The following is a 10989-nucleotide window of genomic DNA, read 5'->3' as shown; positions in this document are numbered from 1 at the left end:
TAACACGGGTTTTCAGTGTTTGTTTGTTTTTATTATTATTAATTTTGCGTGATGTGAATACCCTCTCCCATCAATATTTGTATTATGGTGCTATATATTGGTAATGATCCTTTAATATTGGGAAGGGATTTTAAAAATACTGTGATTAAACTGGGTTTCTTCCTTTGATTTTCATATTTTAAATAAAGCCACAGTCATTTATACAAAAGAAAAGCATCTGTCCCTGGGCAAATCTTTTGAGGACAGAGGTCAAAGTAAACTGCATAAGGTTTTTACATCATTTCTGTATGTATTTGATATATAGATCAATATCTGTACAAATTTAATCTTTTATTTTCTTGGTAACTCGTGATCATTGAGAAAGTGTTTGAAACTTTCTCATGAAGTGTATATATAATGGCGTGAAAAATTCCTTTGGAAAAATTTATGTTCCTTTCATTTTTACCAAATTGCAAATTTTCAGCATGGATGTGAAAAGCATTAAAATTATAACTTTGTGTACAAGATGAAAATAATTCACTAAATTTGCCCTTTTTTACACAAAATAAAATGTTAAAGTTAAGCTGGATTTGAGCAGTTCTTTAATATGCTTTGGTTTGGGGGTTGCTTTTCTGTTGCATGCCCTCTATAAGCAGTCAGAGACCCCTGTGAAAGTTGGATCAGTCCCTTCCTCTTACAAGGGGTAGCAGGCACGTAAGTGCTGTAAGGAAGAATTTACCAAGAGTAGTATGGTTAGACATATGGATGAGGTTGCATTGGAGGTGGGATTTCATGGGCAGGGAGGGAAAGGGCAAAAACCACAGCAGGAGCCAAGGTGAATAGGGACCTTTATGGGGAAATTAAATCATCTTAGCTAGAATATCGTGTTTTCGGGTTGGCACACTTAGTAGGAGACTTTTTTTTTTTTTTTTTAGACGGAGTCTTGCTCTGTCGCCCAGGCTGGAGTGCAGTGGCACTATATCGGCTCACTGCAACCTCCACCTCCCGGGTTCACGCCATTCTCCTGCCTCAGCCTCCTGAGTAGCTGGGACTACAGGCGCCCGCCACCACGCCTGGCTAATTTTTTGTATTTTTAGTAGAGACTGGGTTTCACCGTGTTAGCCAGGATGGTCTCGATCTCCTGACCTCGTGATCCGCCTGCCTCGGTCTCCCAAAGTGCTGGGATTACAGGCATGAGCCACCGCGCCCGGCTAGTAGGAGACTTTTTTTAACTCCATTACCCACCTTAGCAGCAAAGTTAATTGGATATAAATAAAGTATCCCAGCTAGCTCTTGCCCTTAACATTAAAAGGGAATGCAAAAAAGCCCTCCTTTACCAACAGCTGGCTCTTTGGAAAATTATTCAATTTTTACTGCAGATGCAGTTGGTAGAGATTTTTATGAATTGGGAAACAATATGTAAGACAGTAATGAGATGGACCAGGTCTCTTCAGGGATTAATTTCATGTAACACATTCCAAGAAAAAAAGAGCCTAATTTCTGCCCTGCTTTCTACCTTAAGTGGTTTGAACAGTTGCTATAGTAAGCTGGAATTCCTAGGTTGGTGCTCATTTACTATCCCATGAGCTTTGACAAATTTATATATATATATATATATGTGTGTGTATATATATATGTGTATATATATATATGTGTGTGTGTGTATATATATATATATATATATATATTTTTTTTTTTTTTTTTTTTTTTTTTTGAGATGGAGTCTCTGTCACCAGGCTGGAGTGCAGTGGCATGATCTCGGCTCACTGCAGCCTCTGCCTCCTGGGTTCAAGTGATTCTCCTGCCTCAGCCTCCCAAGTAGCTGGGAGTACAGGCGTGCACCACCACACCCAGCTAATTTTTGTATTTTTAGTAGAGACAGGGTTTCACCACGTTGGCCAGGATGGTCTTGATTTCTTGACCTCGTGATCTGCCTGCCTCAGCGGCCTCCCAAAGTGCTGGGATTACAGGCGTGAGCCACTGCACCCAGCATTTTTTTTTTTTTTTTTTTGAAACGGAGTCTCACTCTGTCACCTAGGCTGGAGTACAGTGGCGTGATCTCAGCTCATTGCAACCTCCATCTTCCGGGTTCCAGCAGTTCTCCTGCCCCATCCTCCCAAGTAGCTGGGACTACAGGCACACACCACCACGCCCAGCTAATTTTTGTATTTTTCAGTAGAGATGGGGGTTTCACCATATTGGCCAGGCTGGTCTTGAACTCCTGACCTCGTGATCTATCCGCCTCAGCCTCCCAAAGTGCTGGGATTACAGGCATGAGCCACCGCGCCCAGCCACATGTATTTCTTTAAACCGTTACATGCTTCTTGAGAAACTAGTTATGCCCAGAAACAAGTGTCTCAAGAGCTCAAGGGATGCCCCTGCCTTGGCCTCCCAAAGTGCTGGGATTACAGGCATGAGCCACTGCATCCAGCTAAGGTAATGCATTTTAAATAATAACGCACTTTTACTATTTTTTTTAAAAAAACATTTATTGAAAGCATGAGATGGCCGGGCGCGGTGGCTCACGTCTGTAATCCCAGCACATTGGGAAGCCGAGGCGGGTGGATCACAAGGTCAGGAGTTGAAGACCAGCCTGGCCAAGATGGCAAAACCCCGTCTCTACTAAAAATACAAAAATTAGCCGGCTGTGATGGCGGGCACCTGTAAACCCAGCTACTCAGGAGGCTGAGGCAGAGAATTGCTTGAACCTGGGAGGCAGAGTTTGCAGTGAGCCAAGATCGGGCCACTGCACTCCGGCCTGGGCGACAGTGAGACTCCGTCTAAAAAAAAAGCATAGCATTGTTATATATAGGAGTGACATTTAGCTTTTACTAGTTTTTTTATAGGAAATGTAAATTTATAATTGATTCCAGGTGATAGTGCTGCAAATGATTTGTATTGACAGGTGCTACTAACATTTTACAACTGTTCCAATCCAGCAAAATTAACCTCAAAAGCAGGGAATACGCCTCTAGCAACCACTCACCGCATCTAGCCCAGGAAACCAGCATGAATAAGTATCTTACCCCAGGGAAAAAAAATAAAGGGGTTAGGGTTGCAGAAATATGTACCAACTATAGGCCAAGCGCTAGTTAGCTGCATATACATAATTTCACTAATCTTGCATTACAGTGGTAGATAGGCCCATTTCACAGATGTCTTTAGGCTTCCATTTCCTAATAAGTAACTTGCCCAATTTGTAATCAGCAGATATATAAATCTAGAGTATTTCCCTAGTCTGCATGTTTCACTCCAAGTTTCAACAAATCTTTCTTACAGGTGGCCAGGTGCAGTGGCTCACACCTGTAATCCCAGCTACTCAGGAGGCTGAGGCACAAGAACCACTTGACCAACTAGGCTTGAGTCCAGAAGGTGGAGGTTGCAGTGAGCTGAGATCACGCCACTGCACTCCAGCCTGGGCGACAAAGCGAGACTGTCTCAAATAAATAGGCCGGGCACAGTGATTCACACCTGTAATCCCAGCACTTTGGGTGGCCAAGGTGGGCAGATCACCTGAGATTGGGAGTACAAAACCAGCCTGACCAACATGGAGAAGCCCCGTCTCTACTAAAAATAGAAAATTAGCAGGGCGCGGTGGCAAATGCCTATAATCCCAGCTACTCAGGAGGCTGAGACAGGAGAATTGCTTGAACCCGGGAGGCAGAGGTTGCGGTGAGCCGAGATCACGCCATTGCACTCCAGCCTGGGCAAGAGAACAAAACTCCGTCAGGATCAGATCATTCTTTGACAAGCAGGATTTAGATGTAGATAATGCTACTATAGCCGGAGAACCAAGTCACTTCTTTCAGCTCAGTATCAAATAAGCACAAGGAAACAGTGTCCAGCTTCCAAAAGCTTTACTGGCAAATATGCTCTATAAAAGAATCATCGATCCTGTTGCCTCTAAGTCAGTGGAATGAAGAGCTGTGTCCAGGGACACACCACGCCGTGCTGAAGGAGACTGCTGCTGTGTCCACCTCTTATTCATAGACCCAGTCATGAGCACAAGACTTGTAGTCAACCAGTTCTTCAGGCTTAAACCATAGGCTGATTTCTTTTTCAGCACTTTTTACTGAATCACTGCCATGAATGATGTTCCTAAGAAAGAAAAGAATTACGAGTTGCCATGTTTTAAAGTGCAAAAGTCTGTTTAATGGGTACCGCAACGGACAGCCACTCCAGACTCTTTCAGCCAAACTGCCACTTGAAGCAGCAGACCAATTTATACCCCCAAAGCATTTCCTTTTAAAAGTAGCTATGCAACTGCAAAGGTGCTTGATTTAAAACATTCCTTGTTTCAACTGTATTATGCTTCCAAGTCTGGCCTCCCCATCAAGAGTGCTTGTACCCCAAGATTGCCGATGACATAAAACACTCCTCCTCAAATTTTGAAAAATACAGTAATACTCAAACCCACTCCAGATCAACATCCCAACTAGATATGATGTATTCATTGTCATAGGCCAGCTCTGCTGCATTTTCTTATAACACTGATTTGCAAAGCCCAACCATGACATAACACTGCTTATTAATAAAAATCCCTTTATCCCACTTGAACCTCACCACTTTGTAAAGGTTTGGAACAGATTCTGTACAGGTGAGGGAATCAAAAGGTTAAGTGACACACCCATGGACAAAGTACTCATGGATGTGGCTGGAATGCTTCCCTTCTCCACACCTAGCATTTTTTGCTGTACTACACAGGAATTACCACATATGGCTCCCTTGTTATCTTGCTTAAAATTAAGTAACCTAGGGAAGAAGCTATGTGTGAAAGCTTTTTTTTTTTTTTTTTGAGATGGAGTTTCGCTCTTGTTGCCCAGGCTGGAGTGCAGTAGCGTGATCTTAGCTCAAGGCAGCCTCCACCTCCTAGGTTCAAGCGATTCTTCTGTCTCAGCCTCCTGAGTAGCTAGGATTACAGGCATGCATCACCATGCCCTAATGTTTTACTTTTAGTAGAGACGGGGTTCATCTTGGGCAGGCTCCAGGCTGGTCTCAAACTCCTGACCTCAGGTGATCCACCCGCCTCGGCCTCCCAGAGTGCTGGGATTACAGGCGTAAGCCCCTGGCCTGAAAGCTTTTATACAATGATATACCCAGCCTGAAAGTTTTTATACAATGATAATCACCAACTAATTTAAAAGTTCAGGCCAAGTGCGGTGGCTCATGTCTGTAATCCCAGCACCCTGGGGGGCCGAGGCAGGCGGATCACCTGAGGTCAGGAGTTTGAAACTAGCCTGGCCAACGTGGTGAAACCCTGTCTCTACTAAAAATACAAAAATTAGCCGGGCGTGGTGGCACGCACCTGTAATCCCAGCTATTTGGGAGGTTGCAGCAGGAGGATCGCTTGAACCCGGGAGGTGGAGGTTACAGTGAGCCGAGATGGCATCACTGCACTCCAGCCTAGGCAACAGCGGGAGACTCCATCTCAAGAAAAAAGAAAAAAAAAAAAAGTGCACAGATTGTTCTGAAAGTAGGATACGCCCGACGTCTGCTTTAAATGGTGTTGCATAAAAGTCATCCACCCTCTTGTCCCTGGACTTACCTGCCAACCTGAATGCAGAAGTCCCCACGAATGGTGCCTGGCTTAGAATCTGCTGGATTGGTCTCCCCAAGCATCACTCGGCCTGTCTTCACCACGTTCAGCCCCTCCCAGACCTCGAAAGTGTGAAAATGGATTTATAATCAGATCTGCCACTCAGGACAGGTAGGGTCTAACATTTACTCCTACCTGAAAGGACACATCAATGAGACCAATCAGTGACATGATTATCAGCTAACCCCAGCAGAGAGTAGGGGCCTATAAAAAACTCCATTCCAAACGTATTGCTAGGATTCAAAGAAAAGTCTGTCCAACTTGGGGACCTCCCAGTTTAGCTGAGACAGAGATAAACAATGTTGAAGAATCCTTATGCAGCCATCAACACAGAAGAACTGGTGAAGAAAGAAGAAAGTGGCCAGTGTGGAATAGGATCAGTGGGAAGGGCATCCCAGAAGACTGCTAGAAGAGGGAAAAGAAAGACTAACATGCTAGGGTAAGGATTCCAGGGAAGAGCAGAAGGAAGAAAAAGGGGAACAGGAAATAGATCTACTTTCTCAACAATTTCACTGCCTCCCTATTTTACTCTCTCTCTCTCTTTTTTTTTTTTTTTTTTTTTTTTGAGACAGAGTCTTGCTCTGTTGCCCAGGCTGGAGTGCAGTGGCTCAGCTCACTGCAACCTCCGCCTCCCAGGTTCAAGCAATTCTCCCACCTCAGCGTCCCGAGTAGCTGGGATTACAGGCACACGCCACCATGCCCAACTAATTTTTGTATTTTTTTTTAGTAGAGATGGGGTTTCACCATGTTGGCCAGGCAGGTCTTGAACTCCTGACCTTGTAATCCACCCACCTCGGCCTTCCAAAGTGCTGGGATTACAGGCGTGAGCCACCTCACCCAGCCACTCTCTCCTCATATTCTCTCCACTCCCAATTGGACATTAGCACCATCCAGAAGAAACTGCTTCTAGTATAGGATTGAGAACTTCTTATATCCTTACATTTGAATTTTTCATGAGAAAATAGGATAAAGTTTTTTAATCTAGGAAACATTAAGGTCTAAAACACTTGTCAAACAGAAGAAATTTAGTACTTTATAATTTTTTTTTGAGATGGAGTCTTGCTGTCGCCTAGGCTGGAGTGCAGTGGCATGATCTCAGCTCACTGCAACCTCCGCCTCCCGAGTTCAAGCGATTCTCGTGCTTCAGCCTCCTAAGTAAATGGCCTCCTGAGTAATTGGGATTAACTCCTGGCCTCCGGTGACACCCGCCTCAGCTTTCCAAAGTGCTGGGATTACAGGCATGAGCCACCGAGCCTGGCCCGAAAATTTACCACTCTTGCAGGCAGTGAGATTCTATCTAACCCTAGAGACATGTACCTGAAAAAGTCCTTCCCATATCTTTTTTTTTTTCTTTGTTGAGACAGAGTCTAGCTCTGTTGCCCAGGCTGGAGTGCAGTGGCACAGTCTCGGCTCGCTGCAACCTCCGCCTCCCGGGTTCAAGCAATTCTCCTACCTCAGCCTCCCAAGTAGCTGAGATTACAGCCGTGCACCACCACACCCAGCTAACATCCTTCCCATTTCTAAGGTCTGATTTGCTTTCTCCTCCCAAGCTCCTAGTTGCTCAGTTAAGTAACTTCAGCGGGTTCCATTCATAAAATGAAATTTAGATTAGCTGAGGGAGATGTCTAACAAAGAACACCGAGCACTTTTTCCTCATTTTCTCTCATTCCCCACAAGCACTCACCATGGCCACGACCGGCCCTGAGTTCATGTACTTCACCAGCCCAGGGAAGAATGGGCGGTCTTTCAGGTCAACGTAGTGCTGCTTCAGGTGTTCTTCAGAGGCCTGGCATTGGAGAGGAGGCACCAGTTAGGAGCTAAGCTGGAAAGACTCCATCCCATCCTCTGAACCTCCCATTAGCAAGTCTGGTTTGATATTCTAGCCCACGTTCCTAAGTGGGGTGTGGAAATATATATATATACACACACATACACACATAAATATTTTTTAAATCCCATCCAAGCCATGAAACTAATGCCATTTTAACAGAAAGACTGTTCTTTTTTGGTGTGTTGTTTTGGTTTGTTTTAGGAGACAGGGTCTCACTCTCCTCACCCAGGCTAGAATGCAGTAGCACAATCATGGCTCACTGCAGCCTCAACTTCCAGGGCTCAAGTGATTTTCCTACCTCAGCCTCCCAAGTAGCTGGAACTACAGATGCACTCAACCATGCCCAATTAATTTTTATTTATTTATTTATTTATTTATTTGTAGAGACAGGGGCTTGCTATGTGGCTCAGGCTGATCTCCAACTCTTGGGCTCCACCCACCTCGGCCTCCCAAATTGCTGGGATTATAGGCGTGAGCCCTGCGCCTGGCCAAGACTGTTCTAATCGTAAAGACACCCTCATACTGTCAATGACATTAGGGGTTTTGTAAGCCTAAAAAGTAGGTGGTTTGAGGATCTAGATTTAGGGAATTAAATTTTGGCTGCAACTGAAGTACATATGACAGGTCATATGCCTGGCAGAAGTCATGTTAAACTCCCCTGGGCCACTCACAATGCCCTCTTAAATATTTCAGATAATAACTGAGAACATTCTCCACCGATGAGCCTGGTTGAATTTCAGTACTTACATACCCGTAAGTGTAGAGATTCAGATCTGTGCCCCAAATTTAATGTGGAAAATATTGTTCCTACCCTATGCTAAAGGAGGAGCACTGCACTGGAACTCGGAGTTTCAGACTAAAGCAAAGGAGATTCCAAGCCTCCATCCTGTGCCTCGGTGGACCCGAGTGGGCAGGCGCAAGGGGTCTGGGGCGCTGGGTTTTTCCGCTCCCTGCTGCCCCCACGCGGCGGGTGAGCAGGTAGCGGCCCGCGGGAAGGAACCCAGACCCGGAGGGCGAGTCACGCTACCAGCGCTTCACCTTCCCAAGGGCGTCTGTCCCCACCGCCCCGGGAAAGGGTCGGCGGGCCCAAGCCGCCGCGGGTGGGGGCAGACGGCAAAGGGATTTCGCTGCAGCGAAATGAACTCGGAAAGCAGAGGCGGACAAACCGCCGCCGGGAGGGAAAAACACCCGCGAGCCGGCTGCCGCGGGGGAAGGGGAGACGGGGGCGAGTTACCCGGAGGAACTTCATGGCCACGAGGCGGAACCCCTTCTGCTCGAAGCGCTTGATGATCTCGCCCACCAGGCCGCGCTGCACGCCGTCCGGCTTGATGGCAATGAAGGTGCGCTCGAGGTTGGCCATGGTTCTGCGGGGCGAGAGGTGCAGTCAGGGCCCGGGCGAAAGCCCTGGCGTGGCCCGCGGAGGCCACCTGGGCGCCGCCGGGCCCGCCTCCCCCACCACGCGCGGCCGCGGGGACACGTGGCTTCCCGGCCGCTTCCGCCCCGCGCAGGGCCGGCGTCCCTCTCCGGAGCCCGAAGGCCCGCGGGGAGCAAGCGGCAAGGGAATCTCCCGCTCCGAGCCCGCGCGGGACCTGCGGGAAATCGGGGGGCGCCCACAGACCGAGCCCACCTGCGGCAGCGCAAGCGGAAGAGGGAACGGGAGGAGTCGCCGGGGGATGCGCCGCCACCGCCTTACCGGGAAGCTAGAGGGGCCGGGCGGCGGCGCGGAGCTGGGAGAGCGGAGAGCTGGAGCGGCCACCACACCCGGGAGCCGGCGGCGGAGGAGGGGCGCGGGGCGGAGCGCGGGGTGGCCACACCCCGGAGGGCCCAGCCGCCCAACCCGCAGGAACGCGCCACCCGCCCGGCCCGACGCGGCCCGAGAACTGTGTCCACACCCAGCCGGGGCGCGCCCTCGCCGGGCAGAGATCGAGACGGATCCGGAGACAGGAAGTGATTCCTTCTCCACCTAGACGTCCTGTGAGTTCAACTACGCACGTCCCAAATCCCACTCCTCACCTCTCAGTACTTCCCGTGGCCCCAAAAGCTCCTACACACACACACACACACACACACACACACACACACACACCTGCTCCTGCTCACCACACACACACACACACACACACACACACCTGCTCCTGTGCTCGAGTTCTCACACACCCACACCACAAGACCTGCTCTGTGCTCGAGTTCTCTACCCCGGTCAAGGCCGTCTGCTGCTTTCACCATCCGCCCGAGCACCGGCATTAACCTTGACTTGGCTCTCCCTCCCCGTCGTGCACCCACGGTCCTTACCCTCCCTACCTCTGAAATCCAGCCTTCCCTCCCCTCTGCTTGAGCCGCGGTTAAGCCTCGGACTCCCAACGGGCCTCGATCTCACCTCTCCCCGCAAACCAGGAGCTTTTCTCAGCACCTCAAGCGGCCATCTGGTCCTGCGTCTGCCCTGCCTTGATGACTCCCCCGCCTACAGGATGGGGTTCAGACTCCTTAGCGGGATGCTCTTCTCGCAGGATGCCCTGCTCCCTGGCTGCCGCCTCCCCACCTACATTTCCAGCCCCAATCAGCCGCCCACTCCCACCGTGACATGGGGATCCCTGCCCACCTGGCACTAAAGTGCGGTCGAGTTTTCCAGTTCACCCTGAGGCGCGCCCCTGGACCCTGAGGGAAGTCTAGACCCTGTCATAGAGATCAGGCCTGTCATCGACCTGTAGACGCTTCCTACTTGCAGTGTCCCTGGCAAACAAGCTCCCTTTGGTGATGCCCAGCTTCCCTGGGGCGGTCACGAGCCCCTCCTCTCAGCGCCTGCAGCACTGACTGACAGCCGCACAGCAGTGGTACTGCCCTGAGACGGTGGGAGCCCGCTTGCTTCCCCTCAGGGCTCTGAGCTGACCACAGCGATCATGCCATCACCCGAGTGCCCCCAGCACTGCGCTGATCACCTGTCACTGGCCAGATGGATGACAACCTGGCCTCTGTTATACCTTATCGGCTTTCCAAACTTCTAGTTACAGAGCCTTAGCCCACCAGACATTGACAATGACTGTCATGTGCCCTCATTTGGGGGCACTGTATTTTTTGGCTTCAATCTGAAGCACACGCTCATTTGGATTACCAAATGTCAACTGTGAAAACAGGTCTCGAAAGTGCATGGACTTTTCTCTGTCCGGGGGAGAGCTATCTGCTCCCCTTGGTCAGGTCACTGATGGCTCCTCAGGGTACAGTCAGGACCACCCCTCTGCTTTCACCTCTTCTTTCCTTCCTGGGAAGACTGTCCTTAACTGGGGAGGCTGTAACCCTCCAGCTTCATTACACACATGTTCATTCCCCAAGTCCTGGTATGCTCATCTCACGCCCCAAAACAAACAGGCCATGCTTTGTGTAAAATATTAATAGAAATTCAGGCTGGGTGCGGTAGCTCACGCCTGTAATCCCAGCACTTTGAGAGGCCAAGGCGGGTGGATCACGAGGTCAGGAGTTCGAGACAAGCCTGACCAACGTGGTGAAACCCCGTCCCCACGAAAAATACAAAAATTAGCCGGGCGTAGTGGCGTGTGCCTGTAATCCCAGCTACTAAGGAGGCTGAGGC

General features: G+C 49.2%; 1 protein-coding gene across 4 annotated transcripts; it reads right to left on the bottom strand.

Moving 5' to 3' along the window:
• Nucleotides 1-3819: 3819 nt before the first annotated feature.
• LOC100592128 (nucleoside diphosphate kinase B) lies at nucleotides 3820-10246 on the bottom strand. 4 transcript variants are annotated; one of them, XM_004090315.3, is made up of 5 exons: nucleotides 10006-10246; nucleotides 8641-8770; nucleotides 7260-7361; nucleotides 5525-5637; nucleotides 3820-4077 (listed from the first exon to the last, which is right to left on the bottom strand). In XM_004090315.3, exons 2-5 carry the CDS (start codon nucleotides 8764-8766, stop codon nucleotides 3960-3962), a joined length of 459 nt encoding a protein of 152 aa, XP_004090363.2. In that variant the 5' UTR covers nucleotides 8767-8770; nucleotides 10006-10246; the 3' UTR covers nucleotides 3820-3959. The 4 variants fall into 4 exon arrangements, with proteins under 4 accessions (XP_004090363.2, XP_004090364.2, XP_030683002.1 ...); XM_004090316.3 differs by lacking the exon at nucleotides 10006-10246 and adding an exon at nucleotides 9784-9868; XM_030827142.1 differs by lacking the exon at nucleotides 10006-10246 and adding an exon at nucleotides 9100-9320.
• Nucleotides 10247-10989: the final 743 nt, after the last annotated feature.

The sequence above is a fragment of the Nomascus leucogenys genome, chromosome 14 (assembly GCF_006542625.1).
Source record: "Nomascus leucogenys isolate Asia chromosome 14, Asia_NLE_v1, whole genome shotgun sequence".
NCBI classification, from domain to species: domain Eukaryota; kingdom Metazoa; phylum Chordata; class Mammalia; order Primates; family Hylobatidae; genus Nomascus; species Nomascus leucogenys.
The sequence above is the reverse complement of the archived record's forward strand: the minus strand, read 5'-3'. Positions and strand labels throughout refer to the sequence as shown.